Raw genomic sequence first — 22583 nt, forward strand, 5'->3', positions numbered from 1 at the left:
TCCCCCTCCCTCCTTCTCTCTTTCTCGTTGCGCTTCTCCCTTTTCTTTCTATGTCTGTCTTTTACGTTTTTACCCCGTTAACCATTTCATCGTTCCTTCTTCTCCATCTCTTTGTCTCCCTTAGCGCCCCCGCCTCTCTCCAACAACTCACAAATACACAGCACACCCACTCATAGAAAGACAACAGAACAGATGAGGACACAGGTACAGCCCAAACACAGATACGACACAAGACAGGGAGAAAATGAAGGTTTGAGTCACTCGTACAGAAGCAAGTATTGTTCTGAAGCCTCTTGTGACGCCTAAGAATTTCTGAAACCAGTTCCTCCCACCCTCCCCGACCCCAGACAGAGTCAGGAAATGGTTATTGAAAAATAAACTGTATTTGTACATGCGGTACACTTGTCAATCTTTAAATATATATAAAACCAATAACTTACAATTAGCCCAAATCCTGAACATTGCCTACACTTTATTTTGGACTACAGATTTCTGAACATAATAAAATCTTTGGCTTGGATCGACGGTTCAGTATTGCAGTCTGGTGAAGATTCGAACACGTTGGCGTCGGAGGGGCAAATCCACACAAAAGAGCTTCGGTCGGGCCAGACGGATACTAAAACATGAGAAACGACATCCAAAAAAGATAACATTCCCAGCAGCTAGAGGCGGCCGGGCATCGGTCTTACCTGGAATTAAATATATACAAGGTCATATGAGGTTTGGCTACATGGGCGTGTCTGAGTCTGTGTCCACTGCCCCGCCCCGGGTCAGTCGCTGTCCTCCTTGTCCTGCACCGTGGTGGTGGAATGGTTGTACAGGCCCTGCGCCATGAGGTGCAGGGCCAGCCCGTTCTTCAGGCCCGTGGCCTTCTTGATCTTGGCCCGCTTGTTCTGGAACCAGATCTTGATCTGGGACTCGTTCAGGTTGAGTTCTTGGGCCAGGGTTTGCCGCCTCTGCTCTGTGATGTAGCGGTTGGCCTGAAACTCCCCCTTTAGTCTCTGCAGCTGCTCGGCTGTGAAGGCGGTCCGGGGTCTCTTGTCCTCTTTCTCGTTCTTCTTCTTTTTGAGTTTCCTGGTGCGTGGACCTTCGGCGAGAAAAGAATGGCAAATGTCAACCCTTTGAACTGACAGTGTGGAGACTTTCACACAAATACACTTCCGGTCTACAACCATCCATTGCATTCATTTAAAGTCTCAGAGGCGTAGATGTTCAGACACATCCTTTGAAAAATATTTCCTTAAATTTCCATTAAGGTAACAGATCACAAACAAACATGGAAAACTTTACCATAGCTCGCTCAGTTAAACAATTAAAAATAAACCGGACTATCAAAATGGAACATAGTATAATTTAAAGCGTATTATTTTGTTGGTGTGTTTACACTCAATACTTATTCTTTGAAAAAAGCAAAAAACACACTATGTTCCCAGGTTCGTTACATATCTGTTATTGACCTATTTCACTAAAATTATACAAGGAGCCCCGAGAAAAATACATTAACGTTGAAAAGCAAAAAAATAAATAAAACAGAGACGGAAGAATATGGCTGGAGCCCGGATACACAGCCTTGGTGCACTTAAAAAAGCATGTGTACCCGTAGGATAGACCTAGACCTGGCGTAAAAACGTTAAAAGTAAATATTTACAAATATAAAAATGGAACTGATAAAATATCTGATTCGAAATGTATTGAGCATTTCAGAGCGAGTGTCAGCAGAACACGTCATATGCCCGGTGTCGGACTGTTTCAGACGATATTATTATTTTCGACAATTATCTCCAATTATGCTTTTTTTTTTAGTACATGCTAAATAGATACAAGGAGGGGGTGAGCCGCGCTGATATTCTGGTCAGTGGCTGCATTTAAAAGGTGTTGTGACTGGAAGAGCTGTGCATTAGAGCATTGTACTATTAATGTGCACGGTGTACATCCAGCCCTCGAAGCTCTAATGCCACAGACCAGTCTTCTGACAACACGAGGCCTGTCATTAAACACAGAGCCCATCATTAACAGAAGAGGCGCATTTCGGAGGTTCAATTTGTCAAAGTAACCTAAACATTACCGAAACTCGACCATTTCAGGCGCCCTCGACTACATTTGAAAGAAAAACTCCCGTTTGCAGCAGTAAAAGGAAAACACTCGTTTTCTTTATCATTTTAGCGGGCGCGTTTTACAGCGTGGTCAATGGAGAGGCTGACAGATCGATAGATAGATAGATAGATAGATAGATAGATAGATAGATAGATAGATAGATAGATAGATAGATAGATAGATAGATAGATAGATCACAATCGTAGTTTTTGTTGTCATGCTTTCTAATCTCATAAATGAAACACTTCCAAGCTTGACAGAGGGCTGACGAGTTTCTTACATACACATTGTGCCGTGTGTGCAGTTCACTAACCACAAGGCAGCAGCGCAGGCTGTGAAGAATAGGAGAGAGGCGATCGAGTCGAGAGCGAAAGTGAAACTAAAGGCCGCGTTGCATATTCAGACACGGGTCTGGAGCAGGACTTCCACAAGCACAACTCGTTCCAATGGAAGGAAGAGGCTCCCGCTGCCGAGCCCAGGCCGAGAGTTTCTACATTTCTACAGTGGCGGTATTGAAACAAACTATCTGCAGCCCGCGCTGGGTGTGCACACACACCTTCTGCTATTATACATTTCACATTGGCCGGCCTCCGAGTTTGGCATAAGGCGCCGAGTGCTTCGTTTGAAGCCTACAAAGCGCACGATGGGAAGACATTTTGGAAGCTGGGGCCTTCCTGCATCCGATCGCGGTCTGTGTGTTTGGCTGGCCCGCACAAAGCTACCCTGCATCTGCTTCTAGGCAGGAAAGGCTACCGAGTGGGGCTATGAGAATGCTAATAAAATCATTTTGCTGCTCTTCAGAAGGCTCGAAAGTGACTTTTGTGGAGCGCGAGATTGACAGCTCAATCAGACAATCAATCAGTGTAGTCAATCAAAGGAGCTTTTCTTGACTTCGAGTAGCTGTAAGTGTCAATAACGGAGGTATCTGTGCGTCGTGGTCGGAGTGCAGGACGTGTATCACTTCCACTGAGGGGATAACAGAGCCCTTCACGGCGAGAGGGAAGGGGACAGGAGGGCGAGACCCTTCAGGACTAGCTTCTCACTGACACTTAGGACGAAATCAACTCATCTGAACAGGAACAATGAAACAAAAGGCAAAACAGAGCAGTCGATCACAGGTCTGAAGCAATTTGTCTAGAGCCAACCTTTTTTTTCTCCAATGAAGACAAGCTTACTTTCGCTGAAATGTGTCATTAAACTATATTTGTATATCCAAGTGAAAGGACAACGATTTTAACGACTCCAAGAATTCACTTCATGTACGATGTTGATATTCCACCCCACGTCTTTTCGGGTAACTTATTTCATCTCTCCATAAGGGCACGCATGTACCTGCTGTATAATGAAAAAGAGGTTTAAACCATCTACACTGTCAACTGTTTACTCTAGGACCGTCCAGCAAGACGTGTTTAATGCCTTCGCTTGTTTGGCCCATGTCTATTAATATAGTGCCTAGTAAACGGAACCAAGGTACACATATTGTGCAACTATCAACCTGGTCCAATTTAACGGTTCACCCGTTCACGGATAATCACATAATTTATGAATTGTATATTGTGCAGCCGTCAGAAAGAAGGCCTCGTTTTCGAAACCACGACAAACTCTCTTTTTATCAGGTATTTTGAGAATAATGCACAGATCTTACAACTCTTCATTAACGTAGACTTGCAAACTACACAGAGACGGCTTTTTATTGGACCGAGCAAAACCTTCATGGCTCTATTATAGGAAATGTAAACGTGCATTATTCATTAGTGTGGCTTCCTGTACATCTCCAAACCCTGGTGGCGCTGCCCATCGAGCTGGGGAACCTCTGGGGAAAGGGAGCAGTTGCCCCACGACCAAACATTACCCCAGGCTAATTAATATTCATCTTGTTTTGAATAAATCGTGTCCATTCCAGAAAAAGTCATAGCGCGAAAGGCAGTTACACACGGATAAACGTCCTTAAAAAAATAGATAAACAAGCTATGCTGTTCAGAGTGAAGTGTACCACAGCTACGTTTTAGTTTTTTATGCTTTTCTTTCAAAAGTATACACAAAAGGTTGAGTTGTGTGGCTCCATATATTCTCAGGCTTGGCATGCTAGGCCGTGGTATTACTTTTTTTCCTTCCAGGGAACACATGTCCATCCACCAACCTTCAGACCGAAATAGTAAAGGTGCCAAAGGTGTCTATAGTGTCTTCGAGAGCGGGGCGTTTTTCCCCAGTATGAGTCGAAAACAATGTTTTCTCTTTTTGTGTAAACGATTACATTTTAGTCACTTCTCCGACGAAGTTTATATTCCACTGAGTGTAATGTCATCTACCTTATTTCATCCCCCAGAAGAGATTCCTGTGCATAAGTGCAATGAAAAAGAGGATTAAAGCCATCTACACTGTCATTTCTTTGTCTTCCGAGGACAGTCCAACAATCTATAGTTACTAGAGGCACAGAGAGCTGCAGTGCTTAATGCACTGAGGCCGTGACTATTGATATAGTGCCTAGAAAACGGGAGCAAAGTACATTTATTGTACAGCTATCAACCTGGTCCAATTTTATATTTCACCCGTTCACGGATAATCACATAATTTGTGAATTGAATATTGCGCAGTCATCAGAAAGAAGGCCTCGTTTTCGAAAACTAGACACACTCTTTTTATCAGGAATTTTGAGAATAAGGCACAAATCTTACAACTCTTCTTTGACGTAGACTTGCAAACTACACAGAGAAGGCCTTTTAAAGCAATGCGCAAAAGATTCGGGATTCAGTTATAGGAAATTAAACGTGCACCATTTATTAGTGTGATGTAACGTACATCTCCGGGAATGTGATGCTGCCGCCAAGCCACCTTTACAAAGAAACCCGGGGAAACAAGTAATGGTAGAGGTAAACTCTAGAGAAAGGCAAGGGATTGTCCCACGGTCAAATACTGCGCTATTCTAGTTCAGTTGTTTTGAATAAAAGTTTTTAATTGCAGAACACGTCATAAAGCAGAAGGCAGAGCCAGTTATACACAATTAAACTTGTATTCATATTTTTGCCAGTTATACACAATTAAACTTGTATTAATATTTTTATAGACAAACTATGCTGTTTAGAGTTAAGCAACAGTTTTTTTTCTCGTTTCTTGCGAAACATAAGCACAAAAGGTCTTCTATTGTGTTTCATGGATCTGAATTTTCTGGTTTGGAATATTAGGCCCTCGTTCAATTTTTTTGTCTTCGGCGGAGGAAATTTCCATCCAACTTGAGACAGGAACGGAAAAAGAGGCAAAGGCGCTCGCAATAATACGTTTCTGCAGTGTCTTGCGAAGAGGGGCTGTGTTTTTTTCCTGAGAGTGAGTTTATTTATTCGGGACAATTGGAACACCCAACAGTGAGATATAAATGCATTTAAGCGAGAGTTTTAACAGACATTTTACTTGGATCGGAGCAAGTATTACTGTGTGGGACATTAATTAAAAAAAATAAGGAATGAAGATTTTGTTTTCTCTTGAAGGAACCTAGATCTCTATTGTGGCAATTTCCTAAGTGTGTCGAGTTCGGAAAAGATGTATATATAATTTTATGGGCTGACGCAGTGATTGCTCTTGTACATTTCCTAAACGTACATGCAGCATGAAATTATGAATTATATCTTACCGAGGACTTGTCCTTAACAATTTAGAAAATAAACTCAACGCAATGTTAATCACCATGATGACTGCAAAGTAAAAATGGGTGTTATGTATGGAGTGCAAGCACAACTCGTAAATATTGCAAGGAATAAAAAGGTACAAGAAGCTGAAAGAAAAATAAGTTGTTTAATAGACAGTGCCCCTCGCAGCTGAGGGGGCCATGAACGGAGCAGGTGAGCGTCACTTACCCGAGGACGGCCTGTCCGAGTAGCGGGTGCAGTAGACCCAGGCCGGCCAGACCAGGGGGTCGGACTTGGCCGCCCCCGCCCCGCCGCCACCGCCGCCCCCGGAGCCCATGAGCAGGATGGCGGAGCCGGGCGGGGGGCTGTCGCGGGCCTCCGACGGCTGCTTGGCCTGGCTGCCGGCGGGGGAGGCGGCCGACGAGGAGGACGAGCAGCAGCTGCTGCCGCCGCTGTCGCTGGCACAGTTCGAGAGCTCGAGGGCGGGCGGCGGCCGCGGGGTGCCGGGGCCCCGCGCGGGGGGCGGCTGCTGCAGCAGCTGGAGGCTACGGTGGCCGGGAGGCGGCTCCTTCTTGCAGCCGAAGTCCGGGCGCAGGATGTTGTCGATGAAGAAGTTGGTGGTGCGGTGCGGCTGCGCCGGCGCGTGGTGCTGCGCGGTGCCCGGATGGGGCGGCTGCTGCGCGGACACCACTACGACCAGCCCCGCGCGGGGCGAGGGCGCGCGCCGGACGCTGGACGGCGGCGGCGGCGGCGGCGACGTGACCCTCTCGCCGTCACTGGCGTCGCGCGGACGCTGCTGCGCTCGAGCCTCGTCCATGGTCAAAGGCTGTGGGCGCGCGGCGGGCGCCTCTGAGCGCGAGCGGCCGCTTCACATCCAAAACGGGTCACTGCCGGGCGCTCCTCATAATGAAAAGAGTCACAAGTAGCGGGAGAGTCCTGAACACGGGCCAGCAGGAGGCTCGCGCGCCCGCTATTTATTTCCTCTATCTGGGGCTTCCCCGGCGTCCTGCCACCATCCTCGGGATACCCCTGCCAGGGCTGAGTGCGCGGGGAGCGCTGCCGGCCTTTTTGTAATCTCTCTGACAACTCGGTGTCTCCGGATAGCTCGCTCCCTGTCCTCGCCTCGCTCAGCCCCCTTCCCCTCCCCTGTCACGCACTTTCTTTTCCTCTCCTCCTCGCCCCCTAAAAACACACACATACATCCCCGGACCGGATGCACGCGGGTGTGGGCGCGCGTGCTGTGGGCCAATGGGAGCGCCGGACGAGGCCGGGCACCTGTGACGCCGGCCAATGGGAAGGCGAGGACGGTGCGCCAGGAAGAGGAGACGCGTGGATGAAAAGTCAGCGACGAGGAGGACCTGGCTGCGCGCCTCGAGTGGGATGGACGGCGGCAGAGCTGCTCAGTAAACAGACTGCTGCTGACGGGCGAGGTCTGCTCCTCCAACAGGCCCGAGGACCCTATTGCTGCACGGTGCGGGGACCCTCGCCCATTTCTAAACCTCTTGCCACCTTTCTGAAAAATACAGCAACACTTAAATCCTGTGTTAGTCTTATTTGTGCTCTGTGCACAGAAACATGTGCATAAACAAGTGCAGGGAATTGAAATACGGTAACCTGACATCAAACAAGGGGTCTAAATAAATATTGGAAAGAAATATTTTTAGAACCTAGGAAAAGGAGAAATATGAATTATCAAAATGATTTCGATGAAACGGATGCAGTTTTTCAAGCTTTACCGATTGCACTGCAGGTGTATTATCGCCTAGGCCAGTGCAAGTTTGTCTAAAATGCAAAAGAGAGCAAACATGGGCAGCGGAAGGGTGTGCACTCGAACAAGAGCGCGCAATCACACACTCTTTCTCAGCCGTCTCCATACACTCTAATATGTATATATCTATTCACAGACATATGCACAAATCAACAGTCTCTCGCCTCCACACCAAGGTATTTATCAAATCCCCCACTCGTGACTGGGTAGATGCATAATAGTGTTAACTGTTCCTGCCCTGTATTTGGACTGACCAGTTAGACAATGTGGTGTTTCGTACAGATGTAAAAATACACATACTTAAAAACATAATCTGAACTGTGCGTTGGTCATTTTTATCCATGTCCTAGACAAGAAGACTTTCCTTCTCAAAAATCTTGTGCTGCACCAATGACCGACCAATTGTCATTTGAAAGGGCATACCTCATTGCAAATAATCTGTATTTCGAATATCTGGTATTGACCCTCAGTTGCAAACCATTTACCGCCTGCTATTTTTTATTGTGAGCAATAATCGAGTAACCCCATATTTTAAAAGGTTACATACATATATGTACTAACTTCCTGACTGATAGCATGTTCTGTGTTCCCTGAGGTCGCATTTATAACTTGATACAGATTCTTTCACCGAAATAAGTTCTATTTCTGTCTCCGGAACTCAGAAGACTTGCATTACGCTACCCTTTATTGTGGTAACATTTGAAACTACAATAATTGCTGTTGATATCTGAATTCTTTGTATTTCTGAGTTTTTCTTTTTTTGTGCTGATCTCTAATGAAACACTTGTTTGGTGAGCGATGTGTGTTTAAAAGATGGCGCAGTTTGCAGCATCTAAGTGTAATTTTTCTTTCTGACTTCACAACCTCACACAAAGGCTTACTGTTCATTTCATGTTAAATTATGCTGGTTGCACACTTCCTTCATCTTTGTGCGCGCCTGGTTGTATATTTGTTTGTTTGTGTGGGTGCGCAAATGGACTCAGAAAACATTTTAGAACAGAACAATTCTAGTGAGCAATGGTTGAGAAGTCCACGCCTACTCTAAATGCTCCGTTAATGTAGCAAAGCTCACAATATAAATATGTGAATGGTTGCTATGTATACATTGAGGTCGCTATAGGCGCCACTATGGCCAAGCTATAAACGCACCTTCTTATGACGTCGAAAGATAACACAAGACTGCAAGCAGTAAAGCAATTCAAGTCTGTATTTTGTTTTTCTAAGAAACAGGCACTGGACGAACTTCAGCCTTGCCTTTTTCTTTTTTATATTTATGCACCGTTTTTCAGTAATGCATCACCTGACCATTTACTGTACAGAGTTGGAAGAAGTCACACAGGTAGGGAGAGAGCTGAGACCGTTCTTTTAATACAAGCATTGTTGCCAGAGAATTAAGCCTCCGATATGTGAGTCAATGCCTATATTTTTCCAGGTGTCTGGTGTCTAGCAAGCTAACTCAATTTAGCAAATGAGGTCTGATTGACAAGGTTTTGGAATATTTACTTTTTCCTCTTCAGCAAAACACATCTGTCTCCATTTTGTGAGTATATGGTACCCCCCTCAACCCCCCCCCCCCACCCCGAATGCGCGAAAAGCATCATCATATATTATAACAACACAAGTTGATCAAAGGCAATGCGGTTATTTTATCCCAGGCGCTATAAACAATGGGACAGTGTATTGTGTTTCAAGGCGCTAATTTACTATTCATTCTACGGGAATGCGCGCGCGCACGATACATAAATAGTATGCAGAATGTGACTGCGCGTCTTTACTGGGTCATATATTAGGCTTACACACTTGCGTGCGCAGGGCCATCCGCATGCATGCATTTTTTTTTTTTTTACTAGAAATAATTATTGGCATGATTAGCCAAATAAAATATAAAGCCTTTCTCCTCAAAGAATTCACGGCGCATTCATAACATCACATCATTTGCCCGCAGCGAGATTAAAGGGTTTTTATTTATATTTAAGTTCGCAAAATTGAAATCTTTATCCCAAAAGCGAGTTGTGGGTACTTAATTAAATTCTAATTAGGACACTATCGATCTCCCATTTAGCCACGTCGCCTTTGTGCGCCCGGGTCCCTTTCAGGCGCCTAAATGGGGGCCGGCCGCCTTATCTCGCCGGCAGGAGAAGGCCCGCGCGAGATAATTTATAGGTTTTAATTACTCTTCATTCCGCCTGATCAGCTTGGCGTTCATCACAGGACGGCGAATAAAACCCGGTCAAAAGCACTGTCACTACTCGCTGGCAGGCCGCTTAATCACGGGCGAGCCGGGCCCTATTACACGCCGAGAGCGCCCGCTCGCAATTTCCAGGCTGCTGATAAAGCCGGCTGAATAATGCCGCAGCCTTTGGAGACACCATTTACAGAAATGGCTTTATTGACGGCTTAACGTCGGTAATTCATTTTAGCTCTCATGTACTGCGCCCGGGTCTCTTACAGTAATGGGATGATGAATGCGCTGGCCCTATAGCTTGTATTATTGAATGCAACGCACACGCCCATCCCCCTAAATGATCCGCAATGGATAGGAAGGTGCGTGCGTGCGTGTGGAGGGGGAAGGGGGGGGATACAACTCTGCAACCATCTGATTTGCTCATGGAACATTAATTAATTATTTGCATTGGGGGTTTGTGGAGTGTGTTTTCTGAAGTGCATTCGGTTGCAAAATCCCCACGAGGGGAGGGAATACTTTAAAGGAGGGGGGGGGGGGGTTATGGGGTGGGAGATGGCACACAGACGTGATGGGAGGGGAGTGATAGGAGAGATCAGGTGTAGTGAAAAGCACAGGTGTGCTCGGTGAAGGTGGGATGGAACCCCCTACTGACCTGTGGGGAGCCAGAGAGCGCAACACGGAAAAATAACGGGAGGTGGTTGAAGGAACATTAAAAGTGGGGGTTGGAGGGGGTCAATTGAGAAAAGAGGCGACCAGCTGTGTTCAAGAAAATAAGTTAGATTCAGACAAAGAAGAGAAGGAAGCAAGCAAGAAGCAGGCGAAGGATGGCAGTGTGACGCCGAAGAGAATATTGTGATGACATTTCATCTGCATCCAAGGATGTGCTTGCTGGGCTCTGCTAAACTGCATAAGGGAGACAGGAGAGGTGACTCAAATGAGTGTGGAGAGAAGAGAGGCTGTGGGAGGGAACGGAGGTAGTGTCTGACTGCACTGTGAATGTACCACAGCAGAGATCGTAGAAGAATCGGCGGAGATCGGAAGAATAAGGTCAAGGAGGCAAGCAAATGTCGTGACCAGGAACAAGAGATTGCTTGAAAATGAAAACATCCAGCACCGGAGAAGAAGTAGCGCAAATGTACTGAAAAGCTGCTGGTGGCCGACATCAAGTGGAAACACCTACACACGCTTTCCTACGAGACTGGATATTTTGTCGTTTGTCGACCACAAAGTGCTGGCGACATTCTATGCACCGGTGGGCTAATGCCCTGCAGAATATACGACCGTTTACCCAGGAGTCCCCGACAGCGCTTCGTCTGGCGGCTGCGCGCTTGGCGCTGCGGCAGATGGGCTGCTGTGATAGTGCAGCGCGCAGGAGCGCGTTCAGATGAACGCTTCTTTCGCAGTCAGCGCTGCTGCGTGGCTGACTGATAATAGGAGGCCCGGTGAGACCGAGGCCAGCTCAGTGCCAGAGAGCGGATTCGTGCAACTTTCAACGCGTCACTTCCGCTCTTCGTTTATATTGACACAATAATGTGGCCTCCATCATATATTCTGCCCTTGTACAAACAAAACAATGCTTTGTCCGCGGTGGGGGTGCACACTCTGAATTCCAGTGCTATTCAGCTCCTCTGTTCAGTATCACCATACACGTTTCAAGTTAGATGCAAATATTTAGCACAGCCTTTGTCAGTTTCAGATCAGAAGTAAGGCAAATTCAAATCTATATTCTCCCTTCCTGTATTGCAGCTACACGACAGAAAACAGACTGCAGGCCACGATCTAACACGTGAACGCGTGTCTACTTAAAGTTCCTCCTGATATTTAAAGGTAGCGCCTTGACACCTTTGATTTCGGCGCCTCATCAGAGCATTAGACATTGGCAAGTTAGCTCATGCTGTATGTCCCGAGGGCAGGATATTAACATTCTGAAAAAATGCATATGTGTGTGTCTCTGTGTGCAATCCTTACCCACCCGCCCATCCATGGATAAACAGAGATGCACACAAGACGTGTTTACATACCATCGTTCTCTCAGCGCACATTGATCACCCCAGGGCCCCCCCAGCGCGCGCCCCTTCCGTGGGGGCCCTCCTCGCACGCGCAGGCGGTATATGCATATGCTTAATGCACGCGGCGGTAATCCCATTTTTAGGTGGCCCCCTTTCCTCGGCGGACATAAATGAGCTGTCCCCATACAATAGCTCGCCCCTTCCTACAGGGACCGGCGGGCCGGCCGTTTTGTCAGCAGAGAATGGGGCCAGATTCCTGCGACAAGGCAGGCAGCATGATTATGAGCTGCAAGGTCAGGCTATACATCGCGGCTCCCCAAAGCCTATAGACCGCGGAGATGCGCTCACGTCACTCCACCTGACAGTCCCTCCAGCCGCTAATTCAATTACCGGCCGGGGACCCCGCCGGAGTCTCCCGGCTGGGATAGCGCTGTGAGGGCGCGTAATGGATCTGGGAGGCGCACGCACTGCGAGCACCGCCGCGGCCCGGGCTCCTCACCGGCCGGCGCCCCGCACCGGCAGGACCCCGCCGCCCAGGGATCGGCATCTGTACTATATAGTACAGGCAAAGGCACGCGACTGTGTCAGTTTCATCACGTCTTCACGGCCATTGTGTTTCCATAAGGGATTCCCAGGTAGTTGTGCAGACAGAGGTAAGCAAATGCCGGGTAAACGCGTGCACCTGAACAGATGTGTATTTATGGCGGTTTAGAAAGTTTGTCAGGAAGAGTCAGACGTCACCGTTCCATATTTATATTTTGATAACATTGTGCGACGTGATCTACCAGGAGATCGGGATAACCCGTTACATGTCTTTGTCTCTGTCTTTCTCTCGCTCTCTCTAGTGTGTGTGCACACACACATATATATGTGTATTGAGAACGGGACATATATATGTCTGTATTGAAGTGCGAATACATTAATTGTTCTGTAATGTTTTTATTATAGCAACTTAACTAACTCCAACAGTGGGGGTGAGGAACGCAAATGTGATATATATATATATATATATATATATATATATATATATATATATATATATATATATATATATATATATATATATATATATATATATTACACACACGCACACACACATACACGCCACGCACGCACTCACACATATACGCACACACACAAACACACACGCACCCCAGGATTAGTTAAGAATGTATTGGGACCAGTTCTATACATAAGTACGTCCATTTTCTTGTTATACTTATCTGTGCATTGCATTTTGCGTTTCTCCAACATATAGAACGTAAGCGCGTATGTGCATTCCTTTTTAACCATTTTTTTTTCTACAAAAAGACACCAATTTCTAAAGTTGGGGTTATTTCCTTTTCTGTCCCGGTTGCTCCCTTCTGAGCGGGCAGGGCCGGCACGATGCACCTGGCGAGGCCGGTTTCACGAGAAGGAGCCGTCCGAGGGGAGCTTCCTGCCCACCCCACACTCCCCAGGAAGGAACCCGTCCGAGGGGGCTTGGTGAGCACGACAGCCTGTCTGGAGGAGGCCGAACCTCGCCCCCACCCAACCACCGGACGCGCCGCTACTTATCCGCCACGAACAAGTCCCCACAAGTGCAACTGTATTTATGCATTTTTAAACCCAGGCTTCCACCGGTCGGGGGTGGGACTACGAAATTGTTGAAATACAGTTCCATTTAGGGACATTTTAACGATTATCCTGTCGTGTAAACACTTGTTTTAGAAATGGTAGTTCACTGCGTGGATGTTATAATTGTTGCCTTCCTTTCTCTGCTGTTTTCGACATTAATTTCCGTTTGCAGGTTTTCACCGGATGGGACTTGTGAGACGAGGTAAAGTCCAGAAGTCTGTTGTGTGCATAGCGTACACTGTACAATGCCAAACGTACACAGTATGCGAGGGTTTCCCCCTGCGAGATTCTCAAAAGATGCAAAGTCTTCCGCGACTTCATTGATCACAGAAAATGGGGACACACCACACCTGGGGGTGGGGGGGGGGACACACAAGGCATCTATTCACTGCTAACCTTACATGAGACGCATCTCCCACCCCTGTCCCTAACACCCTCTTAACTGCAAACTCCGCAAACATATTTCAGTAACGACACAAATGCTGAAATAGAAGTTTCACGCGCGACAAATTCAACCAACGTATTTTGTTTGTGTTTTGTTAACGCCCTTGGTGACTTAATGTGACAAATTCCGTTTTAATGAATGCCAAGAGATTTTGGGTCCAATACGTGCATTACATACATTCGTTTTCAATCCAAACTTGGAAAAATGTAAATATAATTTTTAAGTCGAAAATGCATTAATTAGTCTCAGAGTTTAATTGTATATTTTGCCACATGCGTGAAAGAGCGAGGTACGTATACATAGCAAAGCATTTGCGACACAAAGAAAACGCACTTTTAGCTTTTTTTTAATTCAATATCTATGGTATGTATGTTTCCCACTTGCAGGTTGCATGTAAAATACAAATCCTACTATTACAGGCAGAAAAATATCACAAGAAGATGGAGCGATTTTTTTCCCGTCATCTACGCAAGACGAAACTGCGATTTAATGTTTCACCATTCGGAAAAAATCACACTATTACAAAAATAAGGACAGACATATATTTGAGTTTAGTTTGTTATCAAGGTTATAAAAAAGGCGTTTCTTTATAAACTATTGATAATGCTGTCCGGGTAAATAGTTAGCTTCTATTAAATCGAATTTTGGTCTTAGATGATAAATAATTAACTCAGCAAACCTGTATTTGTGGAATGAAGTGAACACGAGGCATATACAGACTGGAGACAATATTCCGTGTGTTGAAAATCACAAATGACAATTCTGGAAAAGAAAGACACAATGACACACTCCACACAGTTTTAACCTCTTACACATTTAGAGTTTCGCAATATTAAAAAAGGTGGGTTTATTTAGTCGAATATTTTTTCAAATATATTTTTTGTGTCACTGATCTGGTGAGCACACGCATAACTCGCTTTTAGTTATGCTTAGAACTGTGACAGATGAAAATGGGATTTTGCACTGCTCTTAATTGGATGAAGTAATCATGTACTGCCACCTCGTGGCCGAGCTAGGAATTGAGCCTCTTTAGAGACGAAGCTAAAGTTATTCAAAGCCACTTTCCGTAAAAATATGTCGACAGCCAAAAAACGTATTCTCGACAATTATCTCAGCGATTTTCAAAAAATATCATCTTCATCTTCCTCATTTTCTAAAAAGTATACTAAGAGAACGTCCTCTGCATTTAATAGCCTAACGTCAACTTAAGTTAACTAGCAGACATCCTGATGCAATTGCCATTGCCAATATAAAAATCTAAATATACTCAAGCAACAACATACACCAACGCACCCAGCATTAGACAGTCACATCATAAGTGCACACAACCACTCTTACATACCCACCACCGTTATATACTGTCACACAACCAACAACTTATGTGTGTCAGTGCGGCTGCGCCCATTTATGACATTTATCATATCATGAGTGATGCAATATGTGATGTCATAAGCAATTCATCTTGTGGACGCAAGTTGTAGTTAGCTATAGTTTAGTTAGTTCACTAAACTTAACTGACGTATTTCAATGGTTTTACTTTTTTAAAACGTTGGCTTGTGCCTCTTTCTAACTCGAAACTATAGACCTATAGCGTTACTATACATATATATATATATATATATATATATATATATATATATATATATATATATATATATATGTATATATATATATATATATCAGCTGCGGCCTGTGGTGGGAGTACCTGCCCGGCTGTGACGTGGGGAGGGGGAGGGGCATGGTGGGGGGTAGCAATGTATGGATTACGGAGTTTAACAGGTAAGTAAACATATAAATAAATAAAACAAATTTTGTTGCGTGAACAGCATCGCATTTGGTGATGCAGTGCATGCAATGAAATTCATTTTATTTATTTATATGTTTACTTACCTGTTAAACTCCATAATCCATACATTACTACCCCCCACCATGCCCCTCCCCCTCCCCACGTCACCGCCCGGAAGGTACTCCCACCACCGGCCGCGGCTCATATATATATATTTATATAGTCACTAAAAAAAGGTTAAAGTAACATGTGTTTATATATAAATATATATATATATATATATATATATATATATATATATATATATATATATATATATATATATATATATATATATATTCATTCCACACAAGTGCCCTGAAGCATCAGGATAGCACACTGCCGCTCTCTGCCCTCCGGCATATAAAATGCAGCCCTCCAATTTTCTTCGTTGTTTGTTAATGTTGCCGACGCGTTTCAGGGCCCATGGCCCCTTCTTCCTGGTCTGACAAACCACAAATGGAGCCTGCATGCTTCATTAACCAACTTTAATTAAGACAGCATCCCACCTCCTGAGGGGCGTGTTTGCATCCACTTCCCACTGGTGCATTATGGGGGATGAGGTTCTGCATGCAGGAACTCTATCTCCTTATAGTAAGTCCATTTGTCTTTGTCTTGATTTTCTTTCCAATTCTTGCTCTAAGTGAGCCACGGATAAGAAGAGGGGGGCTCAATTCGCATATAGAGAGCGGCGCCGCATTACCAAGCGCAGTCCTGACAGCGGCCCCTCTCAGCTGTTGATTTCTGTATTCAGCAACTGACGGTGGTGCCTATCCCCACGGCCGGGCTGCCGTGCAAGTAAGATTCCACACAAGTGCCCTGAAGCATTAGGATAGCACACTGCCGCTCTCTGCCCCCCGGCATATAAAATGCAGCCCTCCAATTTTCTCCGTTGTTTGTTAATGTTGCCGACGCGTTTCAGGGCTCATGGCCCCTTCTTCCTGGGTTGGCCAACCACAAATGGAGCCTGCATGCTTCATTAACCAACTTTAATTAAGACAGCATCCCACCTCCTGAGGGGCGTGTTTGCATCCACTTCCCACTGGTGCATTCTGGGGGATGAAGTTCTGCATGCAGGAACTCGATCGCCTTATAGTAAGTCCATTTGTCTTTGTCTTCGTCAGTACCCCAGACGCTTAATGAGCCATCCTTCACGCTCTGCTACCCACGAGAGGCTTTAATTGAATTTGAAAACAGCAAAACCACGCATGAACTTACTGAAAGGGAATTATTGCCTGCATTAAGGACTCCATGTCCCACAAAGCACCGAGGGACATTGAATCTAACATAAGCCCACGGGAGGTTGGGTCTTGGTACAAATAAAACCGGAAATGCTAATGCAGGTTCTCACGTGTGGTGTTTTGCGCCCAGGAAGAAGGGGCTCCGGCCCTGAAACGCGTTGGCAAATTATGATGAAAGGCGGAGTTAGGAGGAAGGCTGCATGATACTGCTGGAGGGCAGAGTATTGTTTGTGTGCTCTCTCAATGCTACAGGGCATCTTTGTGTTTACTATTTCGATACGCGGCAGCCTGGCTGCGGAGAGAGGCACTGTCACCAGCTGGAGAATACAGCAATCACTGGCTAGGAGAGGTTGGGGCTCTGAACGAGTCAGGGCTGAAATCGGCACAGTACTCCAGACGCTTAATGAGCCATCCTTCACGCTCTGTTACCCACTAGAGGCTTTAATTGAATTTGAAAACAGCAAAACCACGCATGAACATACTGAAAGGGAATTATTGCCTGCATTAAGGACTCCATGTCCCGCAAAGCACCGAGGGACATTGAATCTAACAAACGCCCACAGGAGGTTGGGTCTTGGTACAAATAAAACCGGAAATGCTAATGCAGGTTCTCACGTGTGGTGTTTTGCGCTCAGGAAGTAGGGGCTCCGGCCCTGAAACGCGTTAGCAAATTATGATGAAAGGCGGAGTTGGGAGGAAGGCTGCGTGATACTGCTGGAGGGCAGAGTACAGTTTGTGTGCTCTCTCAATGCTACAGGGCATCTTTGTGTTTACTATTTCGATACGCGGCAGCCTGGCCGCGGAGAGAGGCACCGTCACCAGCTGGAGAATACAGCAATCACTGGCTGGGAGAGGTCGGGGCTCTGAACGAGTCAGGGCTGAAATCGGCACAGTACTCCAGACGCTTAATGAGCCATCCTTCACGCTCTGCTACCCACTAAAGGCTTTAATTGAATTCGAAAACAGCAAAACCACGCATGAACTTACTGAAAGGGAATTATTGCCTGCATTAAGGACTCCATGTCCCACAAAGCACAGAGGGACATTGAATCTAACATACGCCCACGGGAGGTTGGGTCTTGGTACAAATATTCCGGAAATGCTAATGCAGGTTCTCACGTGTGGTGTTTTGCGCCCAGGAAGAAGGGGCTCCGGCCCTGAAACGAGTTGGCAAATTATGATGAAAGGCGGAGTTGGGAGGAAGGCTGCGTGATACTGCTGAAGGGCAGAGTATTGTTTGTGTGCTCTCTCAATGCTACAGGGCATCTTTGTGTTTAATATATATATATATATATATATATATATATATATATATATATATATATATATATATATATATATATATATATATATATATATATATATATATATATATATATATATATATATATATACATATATATATTACCTACTGGCGGTCGCCAGTAGGTATATATAGTTAGGATTTTTTCTCTATGGGATTTTTGAAAATTCTATGTCTAATAACTTTGGCGTTTGTGGACGGAATTGGCTGAAATTTTCAGGAAAATGGCACATTTTGTTTCTGAGCAGCCCTTGAAAATTTGGGGGGGGGGTTCGTCAAGGGGGGGCCGAGAAAAAAGGGGGGTCCCAAAACGTGTTTTTAACATTGAGTTTTCCATAGGGCGGTTGGCCTCACTTTTAGCCCGAACGGCTGAATGGATTTGCACGAAACTTGGCAAAATTGTAGGGACTGGTAGCCCGATGTGCCTTTTGTAGGTCTCAATATATGTGCTCCAGTGGATTTTGAGAAATTAACGTTTAAAAAAAGATATATATCTGTAACAGCGGACCGGGCAGCGTCCCAGGACGCGTACTTTGCGCGCAACGGAGCTTTGTGAAGCAAAGCTGATTGGTTCTCTGGCGTCTGTCAACATTCCAAAAAGTCCGTAGCGGCCGCCATCTTGTCTCTCGGTAGGATCGAGAGACAAGAGGAGGCCAAAACGAAGGGGGAAATGACCATAAGGGGGCATAGTAGATCCTCGCTGACCCCCTAGGTTTGATGTGGAGGTTTTAAAAGGGCCCCGCGGGGCAAAAAAAATAATAATAATAATAATCGAACGGCTGAATGGATTTGCACGAAACTTGGCAAAATATTAGGGACTGGTAGCCCGATGTGCCTTTGCTAGGTCTCAATATATGTGCTCCAGTGGATTTTGAGAAATTAACGTTCAAAAAAAGATATATATCTGTAACAGCGCTCCGCTTCGCGTAACGGAGGTTTGCGAAGCTGATTGGTCATTCTGTCACTGGGCTATAGTTGGGCTACATCTGGCTGATATTTGGGCTACATTTGTTTTTTTGTGTGTCTGGCGGCCATCTTTGGGCTACATTGGGCTACATTGGGCTTCATTGGGCTACATTGGGCTACATTTGGGCTCCAACATATATATAGGCCAATGTAGCCCAATATATATTTTTCAAAGTTAATTTTCGTAAAAACCACTGGAGCATATATCTTGAGACATAGCAGAGGCACATCGGGCTACCAGTCCCTACAATTTTGCCAAGTTTCGTGGAAATCCATTCAGCCGTTCGAGCTAAAAGTGAGTCCAACCGCCCTATGGAAATGAAGGAAATGAATGGGTAATTTGTAATTAGCAAATAGCTAATCGCAAACTAGGAATGGTAAAGAATCGCTATTTATTCCTTAAAGTTCGCTATTTAGGAAATGCAAAAAACTTTGATGATACATATGGCGGTTCATCTCTAACAAGATAAGAAGCATAGGGATACATTTATGATGACTGGCGCATCACCAGGGATGTGTTAGTCATTCTGTGCCGCTGTTCCGTCATCTATGGTGTGCTGCATTTACAATGCGGCGCATCATGGGGCAAAAACAGCACAGATGCGTGATGTATCTGTGCCGTAAAGGTGGCGCATTGCTGGAGTTGTATCGCAAGTGTGATGAAGCTCCAGCAAGGGTCGGGGGTGCCCCTGTCGCAGGGTTTCTGTTCTCACACAGAACTGTGGACAGAGGATTGGAACCTCGGCGAATTAGGGTGTCCCAAAACTCACGTTAGTAATCAAAAACCCCTTAGCAAGCTAGGTACAGTGTCACATTGGATATAACAAACTCTCAATGTTTAGACAATCCAGAATATGAACTTATAGTACCTCAGGATACGTGGAACTCATGAACAGTCGGTCGTTATATATTTCTTAGAAACCAGAACATGGAGTTAAGAAGAACACATGTGTATTTGAAATGTTTATTTACTAATGCCGTCTTCTCAGGCGTAGTATCTTAGATAATACAAGTACACATATTATCAGTAGCAAAATTACCAGCATAGTTACTAGTACATAAAAAGCGAATGGTGATAGTATGTTAACATGCTGTAAATGAATAAGAGTTAGCAACACTTATAAGCAGCCGCGGGCCGTGGAGGGAGTTACGGTGAGGCAGGGAGGCGGGGAGGGGGAGAAGCAGGGTGGAGAATACAAGTACACATATTATCAGTAGCAAAATTACCAGCATAGTTACTAGTACATAAAAAGCGAATGGTGACAGTATGTTAACATGCTGTAAATGAATAAGAGTTAGCAACACTTATAAGCAGCCGCGGGCCGTGGAGGGAGTTACGGTGGGGCAGGGAGGCGGGGAGGGGGAGGGGCAGGGTAGAGAGGGCTCCACCCTGCTTCTCCCCCTCCCCGCCTCCCTGCCTCACCGTAACTCCCTCCACGGCCCGCGGCTGCTTATATCTCACCCTCCCTAATACACATATTATATTATTTGCTAAGAAGGTCTCTTTGTGTTGGTTTAGGGCGTGCCCATACTTTAGTGTCTTAGATTTGAAGGAATCACATCAGCATACACCAGCTCTCTCTTCATGTGAACCGCATCAACTGTTGTGTATGTGTGTTCGGCAAAGCAATATAAAACCCGCCTCATGCCCAGAATTGGCAGAAGTTGCACTTATGTTATGAGTATGAAGTCGTGGAGATCAGACCTCATAACAATTCTGTATCGTGTTGTTCTTGAAACTTTAGCACTCGCTGTACAGATATAGTTTAACAAGCAAAGCAGATAGTAGAGCAATAACATATTATTCTCATGTAAACCACGATGAACTACTAGGTGGAAAGCTAAAGCAACAACTAAGTGTCGTGTGCAGAAGTTGCAAAAAAGGAAAAATGGCGTTTAAACCGGTAATGAGCCCATGCTAACTTAACACGGTGTAAAGATATCCAGGACCTAGATGACACCTCCCCATGATCCGGAAACGAACTGAATAAGATAATAGAAGTGCCATCTCATGAGAGCAGATTGCAAGTTTATATGTGGACGGTCCGCAAGGTAAAGCATTAAAAACTAGGAAAATTTAATGCTAAAGAAAAATAAAACAGCCAAGTACTTTATCGAGTCTTAAGCCAATAGGCAAGGTAAATAATAAAAACTTGACAAATAAGTCAATGAATTGTCAATGAAATGCTAGTACTCAGCATATCAAACATGAAAAAGGTCTATGACATAACTGTGTATGCAAAATAAGCTGCAACAGCCTCCAATAGGAAGTCACCGTCTTCATCCGAAAACAGTTCAGCCATCCAATTTAAAAGCGGAAAAGAACATACGTGCTCTCCCAGCACCGGATCCTCTATCACCATCAGAGGACAGCTCGGTGGGTTTTCAAGAAAGCTCTGTTCCAAGAAAGACTGTGCTGCCGCCAGTAAATTCCAGGGACCAAGTAGTCCATGCATCAATGCCACAGCCATAATCCTTTCGCCAGGACAAACCAACTCGTGAGTAATGATAGGAGTCATCAGCTGATTAAAGTCGACGTCAGGAGAAACCGGTCCGCAGAGACACAAATCAATGGCCCAATCGAAATCACAGGTCAGGCAGTGAAATACAGGCTGGACACAGGTGAAGTAGGAGAATCGAAAAGATAATCCATATGCCGTGCTTAATATCGCCAACGGCATTGTGCCATAATATTCTAGCATGCGATTGCGGAACAGTGTCAGCAGCTGCAGGGTGGGAGGTTGCATAGGAGGGACATCCATATTTAAAAATGTAAAAAAGCACAAGAGCGTCCGCTGGTAATGCAAGTAAAAATGCCAATCCACGAAGCAGAGTGGAGAAAATAGAATGAAAGAAAGCAGGGATGACTCCAAAGATTTTCTCAAATGAAGTCACGAGACCACTGGTAACAACTTTAAAAAAGTGTGCCAAGGCCTTTGTGGAGGATGCGTTAAAGATAGTCCGAACCATCTTGCTGAAATTGAAAGGCAAATCTGAATTGAGAAGGGTCTGCACCTCTGTACGGGTGTTCGCTATGTGAAGCACGAAAGTTTCACGGGCCGAACTCAAGGCCACCTCTCTCTGAGACAAAAGAGCTCTTATTCTTGCCATGCCGTTGAAATCTCTCCCAAGGTTGGTATTTGTGGCCAGATTGAAAACTCCCTATGTTCATGTGTGGGAGGAAATAGAACATTTCTGCAGCAAATAACCCGTTCACTTACTGTTACCATAAAAGGAATACTTTTAATTAACTCAGAACAATCTTCATTATTGAGCATCAAATAACTACCATTTTCCAACAACTTGAACGTGGGGATGATAGCAGGAACTGGCGTGCCTTGCAACACGCAAGCCATATTTGGTCGGTGTTTGTTGCATGAACCGTGTAACTGTATGTGCCTACACATTAGTGAATGATCTGGCGTCTCAGTGCATTCCTCTCCATTCAGATAAACTTCTTGATCATCTTTGAAACATCTGTATGTGTATGGAAGCGACCAGACCTCATGA

At 45.2% G+C, this 22583-nt stretch overlaps 1 protein-coding gene across 1 annotated transcript; it reads right to left on the reverse strand.

The window, feature by feature from the left end:
* Positions 1 to 361: 361 nt before the first annotated feature.
* On the reverse strand, positions 362 to 6920 carry EN1 (engrailed homeobox 1). Its single transcript, XM_078682380.1, has 2 exons — positions 5943 to 6920; positions 362 to 1087 (listed from the first exon to the last, which is right to left on the reverse strand). The coding sequence occupies exons 1-2, from the start codon at positions 6529 to 6531 to the stop codon at positions 771 to 773; spliced, it is 906 nt and encodes a 301-aa protein (XP_078538506.1). The 5' UTR covers positions 6532 to 6920; the 3' UTR covers positions 362 to 770.
* Between the last annotated feature and the right edge of the window lie 15663 nt (positions 6921 to 22583).

The sequence above is a fragment of the Lissotriton helveticus genome, chromosome 3_1 (genome assembly GCF_964261635.1).
Source record: "Lissotriton helveticus chromosome 3_1, aLisHel1.1, whole genome shotgun sequence".
Taxonomy (NCBI): Eukaryota; Metazoa; Chordata; class Amphibia; order Caudata; family Salamandridae; genus Lissotriton; species Lissotriton helveticus.

Coding starts and splice junctions, on each gene's coding strand:
- EN1 (XM_078682380.1), bottom strand. CDS start 6,531: ATGGACGAGGCTCGAGCGCAGCAGCGTCCGCGCGACGCCAGTGACGGC. Junction 1,088..5,942: donor CTCGGACAGGCCGTCCTCGG/GTAAGTGACGCT, acceptor TTCTCGCCGAAG/GTCCACGCACCAGGAAACTC.